Source organism: Mercenaria mercenaria, chromosome 9 (assembly GCF_021730395.1).
Source record: "Mercenaria mercenaria strain notata chromosome 9, MADL_Memer_1, whole genome shotgun sequence".
Classification (NCBI taxonomy): domain Eukaryota; kingdom Metazoa; phylum Mollusca; class Bivalvia; order Venerida; family Veneridae; genus Mercenaria; species Mercenaria mercenaria.
Window position 1 is genome coordinate 75,746,196 of NC_069369.1, and position 24,188 is coordinate 75,770,383.

At 36.9% G+C, this 24,188-nt stretch overlaps 1 protein-coding gene across 3 annotated transcripts; it reads right to left on the reverse strand.

The window, feature by feature from the left end:
- Window positions 1–1,267: 1,267 nt before the first annotated feature.
- LOC128559593 (carbohydrate sulfotransferase 15-like) lies at window positions 1,268–22,991 on the reverse strand. Of its 3 annotated transcripts, none has more exons than XM_053551737.1 (8): window positions 22,742–22,991; window positions 12,963–13,526; window positions 12,109–12,424; window positions 10,356–10,535; window positions 8,311–8,467; window positions 6,767–6,923; window positions 4,678–4,825; window positions 1,268–3,480 (listed from the first exon to the last, which is right to left on the reverse strand). In XM_053551737.1, the coding sequence occupies exons 2-8, from the start codon at window positions 13,443–13,445 to the stop codon at window positions 3,284–3,286; spliced, it is 1,638 nt and encodes a 545-aa protein (XP_053407712.1). In that variant the 5' UTR covers window positions 13,446–13,526; window positions 22,742–22,991; the 3' UTR covers window positions 1,268–3,283. The 3 variants fall into 3 exon arrangements, with proteins under 3 accessions (XP_053407712.1, XP_053407714.1, XP_053407713.1); XM_053551739.1 differs by lacking the exon at window positions 22,742–22,991 and adding an exon at window positions 14,392–14,680; XM_053551738.1 differs by lacking the exon at window positions 22,742–22,991 and adding an exon at window positions 14,366–14,680.
- Between the last annotated feature and the right edge of the window lie 1,197 nt (window positions 22,992–24,188).

Below are 24,188 nucleotides of genomic sequence, written 5' to 3' on the forward strand. Positions count from 1 at the left end.
TACAAAAAGAGGACCATCTGATAACGATAAGCTGCTGTGTGGTCGGTAGTCCTCAGGTTGAGACCCAAAATATGTGCGCATCTGCGCGTGCGGGAAATTTCTTGAATAATCCTCCAAAGAACAGATTAAGATGTGCGTGCGAGTGCGAGATAATTCTAATATAATCATACAAAAAAGGGATTAGTGAGGATATCAAAATACGCGCGTGCATATTCGAGAATTAACGTGTATAATCCTCCCAAGCAGAGACCAAATATGTGCGTGTGAACGTGTAAGAGAATGTACCTGCATAATCCTCCAAAGTAAGGATTCGGACTGAGAACAAAAGATATGCGTGTGTGTTGGGTATGTGCATGTGTGGGCGCACGCGTGTGTGTACGTGCTGGGTATGTGCATGTGTGGGCGCATGCGTGTGTGTACGTGCTGGGTATGTGTATGTGTGGGCGCACGCGTGTGTGTACGTGCTGGGTATGTGTATGTGTGGGCGCACGCGTGTGTGTTCGTGCTGGGTATGTGTATGTGTGGGCGCACGCGTGTGTGTACGTGCTGGGTATGTGTATGTGTGGGCGCACGCGTGTGTGTACGTGCTGGGTATGTGTATGTGCGGGCGCACGCGTGTGTGTACGTGCTGGGTATGTGCATGTGCGGGCGCACGCGTGTGTGTACGTGCTGGGTATGTGCGTGTGTGGGCGCACGCGTGTGTGTACGTGCTGGGTATGTGCGTGTGTGGGCGCACGCGTGTGTGTGAAAGAATTGACTTGTATAAGCTAGCTATTTCCGCTTCATATGTAACTGCATTTTATTGTTCAAATACATTTATCCTCTGAACCCCTGTAGAGAGTTCAAAAACCTATTCTTTTATGTTTTGTTGTCATCACGTCCGTGTCACACAATATAACATTTTTTCACTTCTATTATCTCATCGTTTAAGGCCCTACTTCTAACTAAAGTCATACAATGTGCTATTTTTTCTATGGACTATATGGATAACTTTTTAAATACACTGTCAAAAACCATTTCTTGGTAAACTGTACTCTGCTATCTCAATGCATTATACTGCCAATCACGCAGTTACCAATATTCACTGATTTTCTTTTTAAAACTTGAAAAAGATGAACAAATGTAGATATTTGTTAATAACAAAGTTTTGAATGACTTAAAATGAACAAGATAAATAAACACTGAAAATTGTCCGTAATAAGCAAATCTTAACAAACTTATCCCCATCTCCCACTCCCTCGAATTTCTTTTACAAGCAAAATACACAAAAGGTTTTTAAATCATTTATTTTCATATATCATTAATTACAGATTTTCTGGAGAGTGGTCAAAATGAAGTGAAGGTTGTGAACCCGTAGTGGCATTCGATAATTTCCGTGCAATTGCGCATTCTTGTGTCGCATTTCGGCATCCTTCGGACAATAATGTAGTTCATACGAGCACCTGTCTTTCAGTTACCGGAGAATACCGGAATCGCATAAGGAATCTACGTAATCGAACGGAATTTTCGAAAGTCATTACGGGCGCTTATAATACTAATAATAAAACATACAGCTAAAATTACTGTCACTGGCTAGTTAATATAAAGATTTTGTAAAGAAAATATGAAATAAATAATGGGATATTGGACAATCAGGACTTACAAACAAATAGAAAAATAATGAGTACATAAATTTAGTACAAAATGCCAGTGTGAAATGCATAATAATAAAAAAGATCGATATAAATATTCATGGAAAAATATCACAACAATTGATTTCGTATTTATTACACTGAAATAATACTATACCGTGACTACCATCTAATGAAGTTTAATGTTCGACAGTTAACAAAAAGCACACGACAGCATTCATAATATTAGAAATTTTCACAGTTAGATATTCTTCAATTTATACTGTAAAACAACTTATATTTGCGTGAACCCTTTTTCGCAAATTTCCTTAGCTAGATTTGTCTAATTAGCTTAATGTTGAATTTAAGACATTGCGAAATGTGCAAGCTAGAAATACATCTGGATATACCATATACATAACCTATTACAAAACTGGCATTTTTTTTACAAAACCTTAATTAGCATGGAAGAAACTAGCGATCATTAGTGCAAATAAATTTCTCGCGAATAATAAATGTTTTACAGTAAGAGTTACTCGATACTGTATGGAACAGCTTCAAGTTCTGATATTGGAGAATTCCGTTTACGGCTAATTAATACTTTTTCAGTCTACACTCTGACATGTACCAACTTCCCCAAAACATGAAATCCCTAAAATGATTGTCTTACATTGGTGTTAACATAAAACACAAACCTGAACGAAAGTCACGTGCACAACAAAATTGATTTATCACATTTGAGAATCATAAACTATTTTCCTAACTAACTCAAACATACTGTAGCAGAATAAAATGAAAATAAAATTAAAATACTGTTTCATTCAATACTATTTCATTTAACACACTTAATTGAAAACTAGATAATAAAAACAAAAATGCAGGTAAATACCTAGACATTATACTGAATACTATATCAATATGGACAAAACTGTAGAATATAACATTATTATTTTGAAAAGAAATACTAAATATAGGACATAACTTACGACTGACTTATGGAATAATCAGTAAAAAATATTATATCATAATATTAATACAAAAAATAGAACGTTATCATGACAAGACCGCCGCTTAATGAGGCAAAACACGCCCGTTCGGGCGTTTAAACAGTTGAACAATAAAAGTTAAGTCGGGACCTCGCGGCCTTAACCTTTGAGCCAGTGACCCCGAAATCAACTGTGTTCTTCCGCAAGAGGTACAAAGTCACTGTGTGACATTTTAAAGCTGTAGAAATAATACTTTTTAACTTCGGAAAAGTAAATGTATATAAAAGCCATGTCGGGGCCATGTGACCGTTGAGCCAGAGACCCTCAATTCAAACTGGGTCTTACTCAAATCGTTATTCATCGTTTGAAGTTTGAAAGCCGTAGGTACCTTTGTCCTGAAATATTGGTGGATGGACAACGCCATAACATAATATGTCCACTTTTCAAAAACGGACGTATATCATAATTATAAGACGTTATGTTTTATGAGATGTACAAACAATTACTGACAAAATAATGTTCTAAAGAAGAAAAAAACATGCTGAAAATACTGCAACGGAAAAAACAGGTAATAATTTATGTCATGGTGACCTATGTGTTTTTCCATGTGTAACAACTTAAGACAAAATGCCAACCGTTTTATATAAACAATGGAACACAAGGCAAGTTATATCACATTCAGAATGTTTAGTGTTTGACATCCGTCCACAAGAATTTTGTATTTCCGATTATCTGTGCGAGTTCTTGGTTATACGGTTGGTAAAAGTCGCTCAACAGAATTCTAGTTTTCTCGTGCATTCCGCCTAGAAGCTGATCCTCTGGTTTTCGTGCATTTCTGCCTGGGGATGTTAACACTAGTTCCTCTTCTTCTTTTGTAATATCTCCTGTGAAGAAAAAAAAGAATGCATTATAAAACAAGAGCACCGCCTTGCGGGTGCAGACGCTCATCTGATATGTTTGTCTCTGTATAACAGAAATATTGTCCTACCCATGATTTTTAAGTCCAAAAGGGGCCATAATTCTTGCAAAAAGCAATGTAGAGTTACGGTACTTGCTGTGCAGAGTCAGCTTTTAATGGCGAATAACTGCTCCAAGTTTTGTAGCAATAGCTGTGACCGTTAAGGAGAAAAGCGGACCTAAACGCAAAACTTAACCAAGAAATCTGATATTTTCTAAGTCCAAAAGGGACCATAGTTCTTGCAAAAAAGCAGGATGGAGTTATGTTTCTTGCTGTACAGTCAGCTTATGATGGTAAACAAGTGTTGTAAGTTTTAAAGCAATAGCTTTGATAGTTTAGGAGAAAAGCTGACCTAAACATAAAACTTAACCAAGAAATCTGATATTGACAATAACTCATTTTCCCCCCTAAAAATCCGATGAGCTAAAAATGATTATGTGAATATATTTATGGCAAACTCTGTTAAGACCAAAACTCCAAGCAAGACTGAAGGATGTTGACCCACTACAGAAAATTGTCAAATAGAATGAAAATGACTACTTTTTAGAAAGGTATTTTTCCATAAATGTGTCACTAATAGAGAAGCATTTCGACAAACCTCCAAATTCTCCCTCTACTGACAGTTTATCTCTTTTTCACATGTAAATACGTTTGTAACTTTATGTTAGCAATACCTAACCGTTAAAGTTTAACAGGAATGATTTTCATAATAAATAGGTATGATCTGTATTTTTTTGGGGGGTGGGGGGGGGGGACGTTTAACGTCACAATGTCATGAAAACTTTCCAGCTTTTTATGGTGGAGGAAGACCCTAGGTGCCCATCCGAGCATTATTTCATCACGGGCTGGCACCCGAGTAAAACCACCAACCTTCAGTAAGTCAGCTGGATGGCGTCCTCACATGAAGAATTCAGCACCCCGAGCGAGGCTTGAACCCACATCGGTGAGGGGGTGAGTAATCTAAATTCAACGACCTTAACCACTCGGCCACGGAGGCCCCTAAATAGATATGAACCGTCAAGATATTTTGAAAATAAAACTTTATTTTCGGCAGATTTTTAAAGTAAAAACAGTGCACTTGACGCAAAGACTGATGCTGAATTGAAGTAACATAGATACTTACTGATGTTCAGGAATCGATAGATTTGTTTCACGTATTTGACGGGATTTCTCGAATAATCTTCAAGACGTAAAATGAAGAACTGTGTCAGTGGAAACAAGGTGAGCCAGTCCTTCAAATATACACTGTACATCCCGATTCTTAATCTTGCCTGTAATTGAAAAGAATTGTCATTTAAGAAAATCACCTTGTCCAAAGAACAGAGGGATATGCATTTCGTATGAATGAGCATGCCGTAAAATTCGAGAAAATAACTTACGCAAACCCTATCAATCAAACGACTATTTTCTAATCTTTTTTAATTAATTTTGTTATTCATTTTTGCTTCAAACTTCAAACAAGGGGACCAAGATGGCCCTAGGTCACTCACCTGAGTAACATACTATAACAGTGTAAACATGTTTTACCTAGTGATTTCAAGGAGACACATATTCTGACCAATTTTCATCAAGATTGGACCAAAAATGTGGCCTCTTGAGTGTACACAAGCATTTTCTTTGATTTGATCTAGTGACCTAATTTTTTACCCCACATGACCCAGATTCGAACTTGTCTAAGCTTTCATGAAAACAAACTATCTGACAAAGTTTCGGGAAGATTGGAGCATGGAATCCAAGATCTATTGTTGTTAAAGATATTTTGCAAGTTTGTATCAAATCAAACCATAAATGAAGTCTCTATATGGCTGCAAAAGCCAAAACAGCAATTTCTGGCCCTTTAAGGGACCATAACTCTAGAACCCATGACGCCAGTTTTCGAAAGGAACTGATATATTACGCCAATACAAATTGTGTGCAAGTTTAATTAAAATCAATTGCAAAATGTGGTCTCTATCGTGTTCACATGCCAAAAACAGCAAATTTTGGCCCCATAAGGGGCCATAACTCTGAAACCCATGATGATATCTGGCAAGTTTTCGAAACGAACCGAGATATTATGCCAATACAAGTTGTGTGCAAGTTTTATTAAAATCAATTGTAAAATGTGGTCTCTATCGTGTTCAAAATCCAAAAATAGCAAATTTTGGCCATTTAAGGGACCATAAATCTAGAACCAATGAAGGAATCTGGCCAGTTTTCGAAAGGAACCGAGATATTATGCCAATACAAGTTGTGTGCAAGTTTTATTAAAATTGATCGCAAAATGTGGTCTCTATCGTGTTCACAAGAAATTGTGGACGGACGGACGACGGACGAAGGGCGATCACAAAAGCTCACCCTGTCACTATGTGACAGGTAAGCTAAAAACAAAATGAAAATGATACGGTGTACATACTAAGCTTATTTCAACAAATTATTAAGGCTGATTCAACTTATATAAAACCCAAAAAGGCCTGGCGACACTGATCAAACATGATTGTAGACAGACAACGTTGTCCAGTAGTAACAAGCAGTACTGTGAACCCAGGGGCCGTGAGCACGATCCCCGCTCATCCAAATAAAATGACTTGGATTCTTTCAGATAAAAGTTCCATAGATGGGTTATTTATACATGTATCTGGGACCGTAAAAAACAAAGCGTCTACTGTACCTTACACTATCTCCCAAAAACCTAAAACAAAAGCCACTATGATGACCTGTAGAAGGCTGCTGAGTATACAATTTTGTATGTTGTGATCTTGTTATTTGGCAGAAGCCATTTTCAGTCGCGAATGTCGCACTTACCTTCTATGACCTTTGACACAATTACCCCAAGACTAATGGGATAGGCAATCATCCAATTAAGTTTGACGACTGAAGGCCGAAGCGTTCCTAAGTAGAGTTGAGACCGTTTTAAGTCTCAAGGTCATTTTACCTTGACCTTTGACCTTTTGACCCGCAAAACAATATGAATCATCTACCGACAGTAACCACAGTCGATCTCCCTAATTAAAATGTGTAACACTTGTAGGTACAATCATTCTCTAGTTGTTGGCCGGAAACCAAATGGTCTACCGACCAACCCTCCGACACTAAATGAAACAATATCCTTCTCACCTTTGAATATATGCAAAATAATTATCACTCATCTACAAGTACGGAACTATGGGTAACCGATCAACTGTGATACAAAGAAACCTATCTGTTCCCAGATCTTCAAATCTTGCACTTACCCTGACTTTATTAGATAAATTTGTATCATAAATACACTGGCGAACACTGTATTTGGAGGTGCAGTTAGAATATAGACTAATGGCTAACTTCACTGCAGAATGAAAGTCGTCTGCGGACTTGTTTGTGGAATGGAAGTAGAGATAATCTGAATACATTCTGTAACGACAAATAAATCTGAAAACATTATGTGAACACACTTATCTTTTGTATTCATTATATTTGTAATAACTAGCTATCTGAAATTCTGTTTACCATCTTCGATCGCCATTTTAGGCAAAAAAATTACAATTTATCATTAACGCCTCACCCACTTCCACAATTATAACAATTTTAGCCCCTTTTTTGAATCTACGCAATAGTGCCTTTCTTTTCAAGTATCAGTGTTTTAATCGCTCATTTTAATATCCTCTTAATATATGGATTAGATTAGCGTGTACTTCTTAGTTTTAATAATATCAAGTAGTATAGAGTTATTATGTAATGTTAAGTGTACCAAAGGTCTCTTATGAATCACAACATTAGTGGCGGTGTACTTTTATATTGCTTTTTGTTTATAATTTTGTATAATATTGATGTGACTCAAATAAAGATTATTATATATACTGACTCCAAACATTTCTGTGGAAGGTCACGAAACAAACCCTATCATTGATTTGTTTAAACTTTTATCGATCTCTTATTTTAAGCCTAGAACGCCATGAAAATCTACATACCCTCCAAAGAAATAAAGGATTTATCTAATGAACCGCACCATGAAAAAACCAACATAGTGCATTGCGACCAGCATGGACCCAGACCAGCCTGCGCATCCGCGCAGTCTGGTCAGGATCCATGCTGTTCGCTAACTGTTTCTCTAATCGCAATAGGCTTTGAAAGCGAACAGCATGGATCCTGACCAGACTGCGCAGGCTGGTCTGGATCCATGCTGGTCGCAAACACTATGTTGGTTTTCTCATGGCGCGGCTCAAATGAAAACGCTAGGATCTTGTGGAAGGTAAAACATATACAGAATGTAGTCACTTCAGCGTGAAAGTGTGTCACCCTTATTTGCCCTAAGCGTCTGTATGAAAATGAATCTTTATTCATCTCATATTTTGATCATTCAGGACACGACCAAAATAATCATTATTCATGGTGAAATATTTCATTTGCACAGGTTATTTTTGTATATTCTTAAAACCACAAAAGTTCAACATTAACTCCATGTTTCTTAACTTAGTTTCATATGTCAAGTTACAGGAATAATAAAAGCCATCTACTTCTCAGGAGATTTAAAGACTTCTCAGGATATTTAAAGAGGTAAAAAGTGAACGTATCAGCCAGGCGACTTTTTCAAACGTCCCGGAGTATTTCTGTCCAAATTTCTGCTAAATTCCATCATGATGAAACGAATATATCACAAACATAACTGATGAGCACTGCTAAAACACCGCCTGGTAATTCTCTGACGAAGTAGTTTCTGCCATTATTCTTTAAGGAGTTAATCAGGTATGTTTAAAGAAAAACATTGATGATTATATGACGTCATTTCAACGTAGCGTACCTTTCAACTGGGTCCCGTAGCATAATGATGAGTTTGGCGTCTGGTATGATATGGTGTACGTAATGAGGCACTATGTATACAGGCTCTCTCTGTCCTCTGTTCTCGGGGAATTTCATCCATTCATTGTTATCCCAAAACAAGGACACACTAGCTTCACCTACATCGTCACAAGAAAAAGAAGAAAAAACTGCACAGTGAAAGTACAAAAATAATAGTCAACAAGAGCCTTAAATCGGCTTAAGCCGCTCGCCTGTGAACGACATCGATCTATTGATCTTGCTTTGATCATGTTTGATAAAAATCCATTATGCATTTTCATTAAAAGTTACTTATTTTTGCTGTGACCCAACATGCATATTAATTTAAACAAACTTAAGAGAGGGTCAATCAATGTCGCTACTAATCAAATCAAGTTTGGTCAGTCCTTAGTGTTTCGTGAGAAGTTGTTAAGAGGTATGTTTTTATTTGTAGCTCAGATAGCCCCTAAAAGGGACAAAGCAAAACCACTGAATAAAACTGAGTGAGGTCCATACAAAGATGTTACTGACCAAGTTTGATGTAGACCCTTCAAGTTGTTCATCGGAAGAAGTCCTTTTCTATTTTAATTATTTTTATTATTATTATTATAAAATTATTATTATTATTATTATTATAATTATTATTATACCAGATTTATATAGCGCCCTTTTCATGATCAATTTCACGTTCAAAGGCGCTTTACATAGTTCAAATGCAGCCACACAGGGCGCATAATTCATCCTCTACTAGTACAGACACAGAGCGATCTGACCAGAGGGACAGAGTGAGACAAAGCCCCCACGACAGAGAGATCAGAAATCAGATACAGGATTGTCCGGCTAACTTAGCCTAGCTCGTTGCGAATAGACAGCCTGGTTCTTTAACGTGCCCAGTGTATAGCACTGATACACCCAAGGACTGCCTGGGTTCCTGACCAGTACACCTCTAGTTGGGTGGGAAACACTGAAAAGCGTTTCTGAAAATTCCCGAGTAGCTGCCGGGGATCGAACCCCCGACCTCAGGATTGGAAGGCCAGTGTGCAAACCACTGGGCTATCCGTCCATCCGTTTAACCTCTGGCAATCCCTAAAAGGGACAAGCTTTAAGGTTTTGAGGGATGCTACAGGTCAAGTTTAGTGAAGATCCTTCCAGTGATTTATGAGAAGTCGCCCAGTTTTTTTTTCTGTTTTAACTCTGGCAGCCGCTAAAAGGGGCAAAACAGAATTGTTTGATAGAACTTAAAGGGTGTTCAAGCCAGGGAGCTACAGACTAGGTTTGCTGTAACTTTGACCACTATCTTCAGAGGAGAAGATGTTTAAGTAAAAACTGCTGACACTGGACGATGGACAATCAACCTACACTAACCCTTACGTTGCTGAATTTCTATAATGGACTCGTCTGTCTTTCAATGTGGACAGTACCATTAACTGTTAAAAGGGGTGCTTACTACAAAATACTGAATGAATGGCGAACAGTGCAGATCATGATCTACACTGATCGCAAAGGCAGAATCAGTCGTGTTTAGCATGATAAGGGCTAATAGCTCAACATGAAAACAGTTCAGGTGAGTGATTACAATCATACAAGAAAGGTAATATCCTATTTAAACAGTATATATGTTTAGTTTCGATTACACAAATAGGGAACAAAATACTGTAAGGTCATCAATGTAAATACACTGCCAGTTTTGATGGCATGTAAGATTTATGATTTTGAAATCATAAAATGATTTACAGAAAATGCAAAACAGTGAAACTCTTAAAATCTGACCACAATTTTTGTCGTGGAGAGGCCCGACTTTAAGACAAAGGGGGTTGTGCTACCGATATTTTCACACAAAAAATAACAAGTACAATATCACAATACGCACGAATTAGTGAGTTATACTATAAGTAACAATGCTTCGATCTCCCTAAGGACATCATCAATTAAAACTAAATCAATTAAAGCTTCGATTGACGGAACTGGGAAATTTACACAAAGGATAGAAACTCATGAAAAGTCATCAAATATAATGTTGTGCAATACCTGTAATTTTCTGAGTAATATTTATATCATCATTCCCGACGATGACATTAGAATTCTGAGTACTGTCTTCTAATGTAGAAGTGGTATTATGAAGTCTTTGTTCAATATGCAAGGCGGCTCGATCAAACATGTCTACATAGTCATTAAATGGAATGATTTTTGAATAGGAAAACCTTCGACCTGAAATATAACACAAACCAATATTATGATGGTTATTTGCTAAAATACGAACCTGCATCGGTTAAAGGCAAGTGATTTGAAGTCAGTAACCTTAACTACTCGGTCCAGGAGGCCCTGATAAAGCACTGAAAAAAGGAGTTCTAATAAAAAAAGCCAGAAAACTCTGAAACTGTCATTCGTTCCAACAGAGAATAACTGTCTGAATTAAAACAATCCCAGTGCAACTATTTCACACAAAGCTACAATCATCACACTGAATTCTAAACTTTATACGGAGAAGACTTTCGCAAGAAATTTCTTTTCGTTATTTTTCAAAAAAAGCAACATCATGGAAATATGTACACCATAAGGCCAAAGTAAGTAGAAAGCTAAACGAGTATTCCGTCTGATTTTAAGATAACTCATTTTCTCATTTGCCTGTGCAAAAATAGCACCAGGAACATCTGTTCAAGTACCACATATCTCGATGCTAGTTTCCTTGGATGCTGAAACAGGAAATTCAAATTTCAGTACCTTAATCACTCGATCACAGATCTTTAAAACGTAATTGCGATCTAGAAACCAAAGAAGACTCTGGTATTTACACTGTGTTCAATCGGTAACATAGGTTTGCGGTCATAATACAGTAGCAGAGCGTCTGCTGGTAGCAGTAACTCTAACACCGATATGCTTGTTTTTAAATGGCATCAGATCATAATTTCAAATTTATAAATCTTGCATAAATACGGCTCAGAAAGGATAAGGAGGGTAACCAACCCACGTGACATTACTCTGTCGTACAAAGGAGGAATATCGCTCGATTCAGGTATCATTTTTGCTTATATAATTTCCTAATAACTTGACAGAAGTAAAGGGCGTCAAAGACAGAAAAATGGTTGCTTTCCTCGTTACAAAGCGTCTGCCAGGAATATATAAATACTTTTCACAAACACTTAGTGTTTGGAGACAGTACTGATTAAGAGTAGCAGACGTTTTGCATTGAGAAGAACACACATTTGTCTATAACGCTTTTTTAAATCCATGAAGTAACAAGCAAATTACAACAAGAAGCTGCGTTCAATAAACGCTTGATGCCCCCGGTGGCATTCTTGTCGATACAAAGCAACCTAAGTCCAAAATGAGGTCAAGGTCAAACTGAGGTCAGGTGATGTTTGAAGATGAGGAATGGTCACAGGTTACATCTGCATTAGTATCAAGTCATTCTAGTAAGGGGTATTGATGCTAGACGAAACGGTCCCATTTTGTTAACCAAGAGATGGCCCATACAAAGAAACCTAAGTCCAAAACGAGGTCAAGGTCAAGGTCAAACTGAGGTCAGGTGATGTCTGACGATGAGGAATGGTCACAGGTTACATCTACATTAGTATCAAGTCATTCTAGTAAGGGGTATTGATGCTAGACGAAACGGTCCCATTTGGTTAACCTCGAACGAACGGACGGATGGATGGACGAACGGACAGGGCAATCACTATATGCCTCCCGCATCAGTAGTTGCCGGGGGCATAATAAAAAAATTTACGCGAATCGAGCGATTTCCCCATGTGTATCTGAGGATAAGTCATGTTTCACTAACCTTGCCTACTCCTCGACCACCAGTGCAGCTCTTTGATCGGCGGCGCTTCAATATCTGGATGTTTGGCAATCTTCCAAAACAAGTCCGTTGTACCACATTTTGGCTGACCAATGATCAAGAAATATGGAAGGCACCGAAGTCTGCTTGGTTTATCTTCAGAAAGGAATTCGTCTTCCCAATGCCTTGTCATCTTGGCAAGAACACGTTTGGCAGATGGTGAGAATGGAGCATATGTGTTGTTTTCGTATGGATGCGAACTCTGAAGAGGCTCGTACCAGCACGGATTTTTGAATCTTGTATCATACTGTATTTTGGACTATAATGAATAAATGATCATTATTAACATAGGCTTAAAAGTAAACAATATGCTAGAACCATAATATAGCGAGTTAAGTAAATTAACAAAATGCATAAAATACATGAAAATACAGAGGGGCTATATTTCACAGCAAGTTTCAAACTGATGGTTATTGTTGATGGTTTCAGTGTCTACATACCAACTGAGACTACTTTCTTAATGTCAGAATCACTTTTTCAAATTACTACTCAGTCAGCTCCGGCTTTTCATATTTCGTAGATGATGATATGTTTGTTTGACACCCATTTTTCAGTTATGTCAGGACGGCGGTTAGTTAACCTAGGCTATGTATCTCTGCACTGACATGTTCCCCATATGTGTCTAAGAGGATGTATATCGAATGATACTTCATCTGCTGCGAACATTCGGCTCGACCAGATTTGAACCCGCTACCTACTGGTTTGTCGTACTGGGCTCTACCTCTACAGCTATTTTCAATCTGTTAAAACATTTGTAACAGACTTTATGAAAACTATAGAAACGAAATTTATAATACCATATGCAGAATATCCAATCTTGAATCATTCCAGTTAAATCCTTCCTCGAGCACGCTACTGGTTCCCAGCGTCGCATTAAGTCCGTCGTCTGCTTCCAGGCTTTCACTCTGTGTTTCCAAATGTCCCTTTTCGGTTTCATAATCACTTGATGAAACAATACTAAAGTTTAATTGTGTAAATACTTCCTCAATTTCTTTTGTTGTTACTTCAGAAGTTTCACTAGAATCATCTTCTTCTACGATGAAAGAAACTTTTAGCCTACTGACATTTGACTTTGTGAAACGGCCTACGTCTGTAGAGTGTGTTTGGAATTGGTCTGACGTGAACGTGACTGACAGTGAAGAATAATATGAAAATGAGATCAGAATAATAAGTCCGACTACTAAACACAATGAAATGAAAACTACTCTAAAATCCGGTTTCCTAAGTTCGAGTTTTTCTTGGAATGGAAAGCGCCATTGTATTGTTGGTCCATATGTCATCTTTCGATAGCAGTCGCCACCGACTGCATGCTACTTCCGGTTGCACCTGCAGTCACATTATAAGCTTACCGGTAACTCCATCTGAAACATACAATTGAAAAAAAATATATTGGTTTATATCAGTTTATCTCCCCTTGATAGTGAAACAAGCCAGCAACTAATTAAGATCTTTTCCAAGCCTACTAAGAGCAAAATAAATAAGATTGTGCTGACTAGACAAGTATCAGTGAGATTCGAACACCACGACCTCCGTGTTAAGCTACTCCGCATAATGACCTAGCTGTACAAGAGAAAAAGCGAAATTCAAACAGAATACCCTCTAGCCTAAACAGCTGCTGGTTGCGGGAAGCACTGCAGCCTATGAATAAATAGTTCACACATGCGATAAATAATGCCCCGTTATTAAACATCAAAGAAAGCAAATGCGGCAATAACATCCCATCTATATCAGTTAAATATAAATTGAAAACAATAAGAGACTGTTTCTCTCAAGTACACTGTAGTGTCGCGGCTAACAGAAGTCAATAGGTCCATTTTCGTCTTTATGGTCATTATTACAATTAATAATTCATTGACCGCAATCGTTCTCAATTCATTTTAACGTTATAACAAGCGTTTTCATTGTTGTTGTTTTTTGTGTTTTTTTTTCGCCTGAAACGCTGCGTACTAAAATACTAGTATGGTAATATATTCACATGAAAACGTAATTTTCTGCTGTCTCCTCAAACTTAATAGAAAATATACATAAAAAATAATGAAAAATAATTTAGGAAATTATCCTGCTCACATTACGTGTTACTGAAGTAATACTGTCATCCGAAGTGTTTTCAAAAATGAAATTTGAAACGGCAAAAATGAAAAAAAAAAAAATAATAATCAGCCTTTAAAATAAAAGTTATCACAAAAAACAACAACATTACTTTTACTCCAAATGTATTCAATTTACACTGCTATAATCCTTTCTATGCAAGTGATGATGCAACTATTGCAACGTGTCTGGGATTGAAGATAAATTCCACTGTTTCCTCGATTTTCAATAAAAGAAAGAGAGGTAGTTTTGACTAGTCTTGAACTGCTTTCCCACCACTTTATTAAAATATATTAATACAGGCAAAGTAGGAGATTTATATTTCCCTGTACTGAATTTTAAACACCCTTTAAAACAACTATAATCATCCGTTATTCCGGCACGATTACGGGCTATTGCCAAGACAAATTGCTTATATCCGACCGATATAGAGAGCAGCTGCTGAAGATTTCACGTATGTTTTTTGACTGCCTAATAACATATTAACGTAAAGCGCGGTACCTCATGTACTCTAATGAACTTAGTAACGTTTTTACTATCTGGCTACACAATAATCTTTTTTTTAGAAAAAAAATCTGTAAATAATTCCAACTCATCATCCTGCTCTGTTATCAATGTTGAGAAAAAGGACATAATTACACAAAATTGATAGTCTCAAGATTCCTCCTTGAACAACATTAGTCTGAACACAGACTACGTTTTTACTTACATATTACTCATGGTGTTCGATCAGTAAAAAGATTTGGAATTTGAGCCTAGCGCCATTTGTAAAATGAGCCGCGCCATGAAAAACTAACATAGTGCGTTTGCGACCAGCATGGATCCAGAACAGCCTGCGCATCCGCGCAGTCTTGTCAGGATCCATGCTGTTCGCTAATGATTCTCTAATTGCAACAGGCTTTGAAAGCGAACAGCATGGGTCCTGACCAGACTGCGCAGGCTGGTCTGGATCCATATGCTGGTCGCAAATGCACTATGTTGGTTTTCTCATGGTGCGGCTCACATGTTGTTTTTCTTCTTCAAAAGAGATATACGTACGCAGTAACCTTCTAACTACTAAATGTTCTCACAACATGTTGCAGCTTTGTCCGTATTTCTAAAGTTCACGGCCACTGATGAGTCTCTACAGGTTATTAGTGTATATTTTGAATGAAAATAGCAGAGGAAATGTCAAATTTCTCTTTATTTTCATGTGTGAATATGTCTGTAAGTGTGTACAGTATATTCACTTTTTTATATTGTAAAACAAACATAATAAAACACTTCGTGATTAAAAAAGTGGTAAAAATAGATGTGTGGTTCAATAATGCACGAAGTATATTATTACTTTTCACATTCTCATTTTAATATGATATGTATAGATAATGCTAATGTGTTTATTATTATTCCCTGAAGAAGGTATGTAGTCGCAACTCTGGAATATAAATAAACTGTATATTGACTGAGTTTTTTCCCCCACTACATTATATGCTATATATATTATAGGAAAGTCTAAGCAATTAAAATACATGATAATGAGTTTTGGACCTCCGTGACAAAGTAATTCAACTTAACCAAGTATGTTCACACCACGGTGAGCCTGAAACCCCAGTCAGTCCTGTAAGTGAGGAAGGCTACAAGCGGGCTCCCGGGATATCAGTCCCCAGTCAGTCCTGTAAGTGAGGAAGCCTACAAGCGGGCTCCCGGGAGACCAGTCCCCAGTCAGTCCTGTAAGTGAGGAAGCCTACAAGCGGGCTCCCGGGAGATCTGTTTACTGCGTCTGAAGTAAAGCTGGGATGGGCACCTGATGTCTTGTTGCACACAAATACATTGACTGCCGTATATGGATAAAATTGTCCGTCTCACGGGTCAAAGAAAACAAAAAAGCTATCATATTTCCATAAAACTTAATTATACCGTCAGGGAGCTGAAGAATAGAATACGGTCACATGTTTAGTGCAGTCTGGTTACTAACCAGGTAATCAACTAATACTCCTTCTTTTAATTTTCATTGTTTCTTTCATCATTTCATCTTACTACCGCGGTTGTATTTATAATTTGAAAAAAAGGAAACCAATTTTACAGAATATGAAAAATTTTAATGCTACAAACACAGGCTTGTTCCGTACACTTCAGTGAAAATCTGTAAACTCGCATAGAAAATATGATGAAAAAAAAAAACAGACAAAGCTAAGAAAAAACAACAACAATCGTCACCCACGGCCTCTTGATTCCTTTAGTCTTGTAACTAAACAGGTGGGCCTCAAAAGTTTGAACGGAACAAGATAGGTCCTAGCCAAGTTACCATTAATCATGCTTTTTAACTTTGTTAGAACATGCCATGTGTCTGCTTACGTCTGTAGATATTTATCTAAAGCCAATAAAAACATTAATTACGCACACAGAGTCCACGTCTTTGATTCCTGCAGTTTAATTGACGTTTAATTGCGCATCATAAGGATGTGGCTTATGATTTCCTTTGGAAAAAAAGGTATGAGCCACGCCATAAGAAAACCAACATAATGCGTTTGCGACCAGCATGGATCCAGACCGGCCTACGCATCCGCGCAAACTGGTCAGGATCCATGCTGTTCGCTTTTCAAAGCCTATTGCAATTAGAGAAACCGTTAGCGAACAGCATGGATCCTGACCAGACTGCGCGGATGCGCAGTATGGTCTGGATCCTTGCTGGTCGCAAACACACTATGTTGGTTTTCTCATGGTGCGGCTCAAATATCAATCTTCAACCGAAATATAGTTAGGAACAAAGATGTTTATGTAGTGTATAAATGGGAGAAATACCGAGTCTGTGAATGTTAAATAGCGTAGTTTTTTTTACACGTTGCTCGTTAAAATGAGTCAACTTGCAGAATAACGTTGCGTTTTGTGCACTTATTTAAATTTTGCATCAAGGCTGTTTTGTTGATGTATTAAAAGAGACGTGAAAGATACTAAGTCTGCTGTAGCTGTAAAGGAGGAAAAGGGACGAACACGGGGACCAGATCGTGTCCAGTCGCGTAATAGCGTATAGTTTATAGGGCATTATTTTTTGCCCATAAAATGGACACAGCGGTATGCGTAACAGTCAGTTTTGTCACATATCGGGGACAGACGGTGATCAGTTAAAAAATTCCGCGCTGATACCAGTGAAAGAAAAAGAAAATATACAATTTTGAGAAACGTCAGGGAAGACTATATAGTAGTCTACTACTGTTAATGTATTACATATACTTCATCGTATGGGATATCAGTTGTTTAAATATCAGTTTTTGAACACTATAAATTAAAGCAAAATTGCCCCAATTGCACACATCGTGACCCGTACTGACTGGCCGTTCCATTTGATTGACGATTCCTCATTTTGTTTTGGATGTATTTTTGACATTTTGGTAGAAAAAATGAGAGTCAGTTGTTATTGTTGCCGTAAATGAATACCAGGTCACATCATTGTAATTCTGGTGTAACTTTGTAGAGACCAAATGGGACAGGAAATGTCTATCTTAAAATTAAGACAAATGTATGACCCTACTTTTACAGCCATTTTATGTCAGTTCTAGTATAATTCTTCAAAATTGGGTACCAATTTGCACCTGCGGCTACGAGTGACATCACTGTGAACATTTTCAAATTTATAAAGAAGAGATACATGAATTTACACTTTGCCCGTGCCCTAGCAACGGAAGCAGAATTTCTACGTAGGGCGAAAAAAGACACGAAAAATCTAGCTATGCATGACATCACTGAACATTTTCAGTTTTATATTAAAAAAATGGAAAGAGTTAGTTTAGCTTCAAATTGTACAGAACTGGTGAATTACAGTAGGTCTGTCTTACATAACTTTATCCCTAATTTCTGATGGTCACGTCCCGTAACAGTATATAAACATCTCTGACGTTGAATCGTTTAGCTAGTATTTCAGATGCCCAGTCACTTTGCATGTGCATGTATTTATAACAGTTGAAAAAAAAAATAGCGCAAAGAAAACAAAAGATATTTTAAATTACCGAACGTAAACCATGAATTTTATTACGAATTTGGTAACTACCGCGTTGAACAAATTACTCAATTATTACCATTCCTTTATAAAATTTATGATATAAAAATTTAAGAACATTACAGGAAATCTTGCTGTTCTTGAAAATAAAATGCACGAATGTCGGAATATATTGTTCCCATTATAATTACAGTGCAAAAACTATGCGCAACTGTGCATTAAATGTTCTTACTTTGTGTTTCAAGTAGACAATAAAAGTCTTCTGAGAGACACGATTTCCAAATAATAAAAACTATCAAAGCATGAACAATGTAACATAAACAGAAATGACAAACATATGTTAACGTAGATATGACCTTGACCTTTGAGTAACGTCCTTGACTTTTTTCTGCTAGAGCTGCGCAAGTGGAGTTGTTCATTTGATCATACTAACAGCTAGTTAGTTCGGGTATGGAACATGAATCAGTGTTATCTAACATCATAAAGCCCGACAGCTTAGCTAAATAGGGAGAGCACAGATCTCTACGGATAGCGGGGTCGCGAGTTCGAATCCCGGGCGAAGCGTATACTCTCCGTGATGATTTGATAAAAGGCATTGTGTCAGAACACATTTCTTCCTCCACTTCTGAATAATGTGGATAAGCTGGCAGTTACTTGCGCCAGAAACATTCATTGGGTTTGGTTTACTGGTAACAGTGATGGGTCCACAAAATACAAATGGCCAGGCATACTCGATAAGGCCTGTCTATATCATATTAAGTTAAAATGATTTTGTATGGTCGCATAATGGCAGTTCAAATAGTTCTCAGAGTATTTTTTGCCCTGTAGAGCTATTTTCCTTATTTTCTTTGAAACACATGACCATGGCAGATCTATGTTTTACATTTAGGTAACATTATCATAATAAAGTAATAGCAGGACAGAATTTGTCATGGAAACTTAGATCATACACCACCACTACAATTTGTGAGCTCATTTTATAGCTAAAAGTGCAGTTGATATGTTTGACCGAAAATATTTTTACTTACATCAAACAGGATCCCACATTTATTTTAATATTTATTCAGCACTGACAATAATCTTCAAAAATAGGTTACATGCGTTTAAAATGGGTCCTGGTGTGTGCTGCATCCATTTTAGGCCCTATATAGAATAAAGAAGGCCGGTTTTTTAGTGCGTTCATGCCTATACAGAATGTGCAAACAACCACGAAATGCAATGAGCGGTCTACAATGCAGAAAACAGGTACACTATATAAACAGGACGTAATTGATTGCAGAATGGATGCCAAAAGCAATATGAAACATGTTGTTGTAATTATATACATCAAAAGCACGATGTAAAACAAGGGCACTTAATCTTGGATGGTAGCTATAAAGAAGATAACGTCAAATTAAATTGATTAATCCATTAAACCTATATCGTATCTGGCTTCTGGCTTCTGTACGTTGTTCTAGCTTGTCGTGATTAAGCTTTGACGGGCTTCCATTTCTAAAAAAATATGAGTTTTCATTTTTTAAGATGTTTAAAAAAAACAAGTACTTCCATGTCGGTAAGAGGTAAACAGAAAAGTAATTGACTGATATGTGTATTTAAGTGCAGTTTATAAAGTATGTACAATACCTATCAACAGCGCGAATCACTCAGTAAAATGTGTTTATAACAAAAAATAATTTAGATGCATGCATTTAATACTAAAATATTGTCTCAAAGTCCAATAAAGTGTTTAATTTTATGTCAAAAATCAAAAAAGGCAGCTGTTTAAATAGAGAATGTATCAAACTGCATGGTTAGAAAAGCACTTTCACTATTGAACATGAACTAATACCGTCAGGCTTTAAAGGGAGGTAATCAAAAACAATGCATTCAGTGTAATATTTCCTGCAATGTAAGTCAAATATTCAAACTTAATAAATATATGAGAAAACAGTTATCGAAAGTTGGATTTATCAAGGAAAACACACATTATATATTCTTAACAAAGGTCATATAATAAATCAAGGCATTACACGTGTGTGTTTTTTCTCCTTCACTTTTATTACTCATTATTTCAATTATCTATTTTTTGTTATCAATCTATTACTATTTGTTTTTTTCACTTAAGTTTTCTTCCATAGCTGTTTTATAATATGCACATGCAGAAAGCATACACCTATATGAAAACATATAATTCGAACGGCCTTTTAAAGTAGATTAAGTCACAAAGGTAAGGGTATCTTATTTCAACCTTTCAGCATGCATGACGATTAATAATATTAGGCTAATTCTGAAATTCGATTTTGACACACAAAACCATGAAAAGAGGCACACATTGATAATTTAACCTTAACTGCTTTTTAGAAATAAAAATAATAACTGTATGCATTACTCCGCTACTTTTTATGGTGAGCGCTAAGACCTCTAGATTAACGAGGTACCTTTCAACAAATGTTGGTGTATTTAACGTGAATAAAATCCAAACAGAAGAATAAGCATACAACAAGTCTGCCGCGATAGTTTGTCTAATGGACCTTGTCTAACCAGAGGAGGACGTTGTACAACACAGGTGTCCGTCCAGCCTTTGCGCAAATATGAAAATTATAATAAAGAATACGAGAATGATGTCAACATTGTATGACACATTCCCCATGAAAATGCTTGTTAGAATAATGAACAAAGTCCACAACATGGCCGTTATATTATCGGACATGAAAGTCCCGAACAAAAACTGATCATGTCAAATTCATGTTGTTGAAGCACACCAAGTTTCATTTCAGCTGGACTAAAACTGTAGGAGGAGTTGAAATACAAATGAGCCGCGCCATGAGAAAACCAACATAGTGCGTTTGCGACAAGCAGCATGGATCCAGACCAGCCTGCGAATCCGCGCAATCTTGTCAGGATCCATGCTGTTCGCTGTTAAAGCCTATTGGAATTAGAGAAACCGTAAGCGAACAGCATGGATCCTGACCAGACTGCACAGATGCTGGTCGCAAACGCACTATGTTGGTTTTCTAATGCCGGTGCGGCTCAAATAAGTTTTGATGTGGTTGTAATGTATTTTAAAGTGACAAATGGGTCATATTTCCGGACAAAAAAAAAATCCCGCATGAAAGTCCTGAAGGCATAGTACGTCCGCTTCGTGTGCGGACCGACATACTGACGGCCATTTTCAAACACAAAATGCCTCCCAGGTCTCCGACGATTGGGTCATAAAAGTAAATAATATTTGGGGGAAATGCCATTAATCAATATAAGGCATCACGACCGGGCGAGCGCCAGTGTGTCACTATCGCGGTATCCGGCATGGGTGCACGGGTTTTACAGTAGCATTGCGGGCATTTACACATCAATGTAGTATTGCCGTTGCGGATAATAATCCTTTCTGTACACAGTAAACCGAGTTAATATACTGCTACAATTCGTTCTTTCAAATCAGCATTAAAGGGATCTGAATATCTAATTGAAAAAAAAATTGATTATTATAACTGAGACATGATCTGAATAATTGAATTGTAGGTGGAGTATGACGAATATGATTAAGAAAGACATCTCTTGTACATTCTTTGATCTGCATTTGAAAATAAATTCACAAACTAATTAAAAAACTGATTTTTTTTTCAAACTAATTAAGTTTTTTTTAATGTAGCACTGTAGACCCATGTATCTATATCAACACTGAATGATTTACAACTCCAAAACTTTGATACAACTCTTTCTGTGTAATAAATGAATAGAATCCAAGTCTCATTAAAATAAATTAAATACATGCATGCAATGTTAAAAAAAACATGAAAAGGTTGTTAACTGTCAGTTCCCCCTTTGAAAAATATCAGTAGAATTAATGTTCAAAACAAAGTTCCTCTGATGTTCTTAAGCCCACAGGGATCCGTCACGTGCTAGAGAGGAAAACATATATGATAGAGGAGATTTTTTTATGTTTTAGATGTTTTTAGATGAAATTCAAGAACTCATATGTAAAAAAAATCACCCATAAGAACATAAATATAGAAATTCAAGAACTTATATGTAAAAAAAAATCACCCATAAGAACATAAATATAGATAGCCTATATTTATGTTTTTATGGGTGATTTTTTTACAGGTAAGTTCTTGAATTTCATATTTTCCCCCCTCTATCATAGCACGTGACGGATCCCTGCGCTTAAGCCCTAGTTGAAAAAAACCTGTTATTTACATAGATCCATAAAAATGTAAATGAAAAAGTTGCGACTATTGCCGCGGAGGGATGGACCTGTGCATCCATCCATCCTGCATCCATTCGTTCATCAACGTTCTTCCATCCATCCGTCCGTCCGTCTTGTCAAACCATCTTCTGGGACCTAGATCTACTAAGGACCTGACTGAGAACCTCTTTTTCGATTTATATGCCTACCTTCAAAGACAATATTTATATACAAAAATGTACAAATTAATCAAAGAGAATTATTGACAGGTTAAATGCACTGTAAGCGATAACACCACAGCTTACACACTGTTAAAACTACATGAAATCAAATAATATAAACAAACATACCTTCTTTACGGCATATCCTGTCTGTCAATGTACACAACATACCGGTTAAATTCTTTTAAATGCTATCCGTGTGTAATCCGCAGAGTTGAAAAGGTCATGAACTCGTGGTACCCTCCGGCATGTTTATATACACGCGTGTTTCCGATTTAATTCTACGTTCCTACACAACTTAACAAGGGGTGGATAAACCCTCATTTAGATAATGGAAGAAGATAAACACGTAAATGAATGAAATGTCAATATAGACCGTTCAAGCGCGTTCTGTGATATCGTACGATTTTCTTTCTTTCTTTATTGGATATTGCAAACCTGGTGTGATAAAAAAAGTACTGTAGTGTAGACAGCGAGCAATCGTTCCTCTCGCAGACAAAATACACATGTAATAAGATTCTATAATCGATCTAAGAGGAAAACACATCTGCGCTAAAATGTGTGACTTGCGACAACTTAAGACGCCTGAGAAGTAATAGATCTAGTTTTGTGGAGATGATTAATTAGTAACAAGAGTTTAATTAATAAGACAGATCTACATCGGAACCTTGTGAAGAAGTTGTTTCTATTGACCCAGAAGAGAGATGGTAATTTCAACCGTACTATTTGAATAACGTTATCTTAGACCATTTGTATCCGTATATGGTAGTAGAATCCTATTTGGCCATTTGTATAGTTTAGCATATAATCATCAAGGGCTATAATATAAAAAATGCACTAAAGGGTTAGGATTTTTAAATTCATAGACCTTTTTGGATGAAAACAGGCGATTTTAGATTCTAATACTTTTTTTTATTTTCTTCATGTCGGTGGTGAATGGAAGTAACTCCAACTCAAAGAAACCAGTCTACATTTACTGTTTATTTCCCTTGGTTAAGTGTCTCGTTTGCATATAGCTGGAAACTGTTTCAAATACTGTATTTTAAATATAAGTCTTGTAATCATGTTACCATACTGGATGTCGCTTAATCAATTAGGTCATCCATCAGAAAGTTTTCGCAGTATCATATGATAGTTAAAAAAAAGAATATAAATACTTTCGAATAACATGTGCACATAGGACACTGTAAAACCTCAAAAGACCCCACAGAATGACGAGGAATCGGGATGTAACGACAATAAAACAGTTGTGGTAAGTTTCTGCTGCATCCGAACTAGGTGGTATTCACAGGCACACCGTACCCGGTTTATATGTATTCTGCCGTTTATACCGATAGAGAGGCTGTCAAGACGACATGTGAGGTTTCTGAGAAAATTACATTTAAACAAAATAGAGCTTTTAGAGCACATACTTAGTATTTTGTTGTACAAAATGAGCTATTAGCGCTGACAACTTTACATTACATGTATAAGACGCTAAAAAAAGAAGAAACACACACACACACGCACGCACACACACACACACACACAATCAAAACGGGTCAAATTTACAAAATGTCCCAGGTTCTGGAGACAA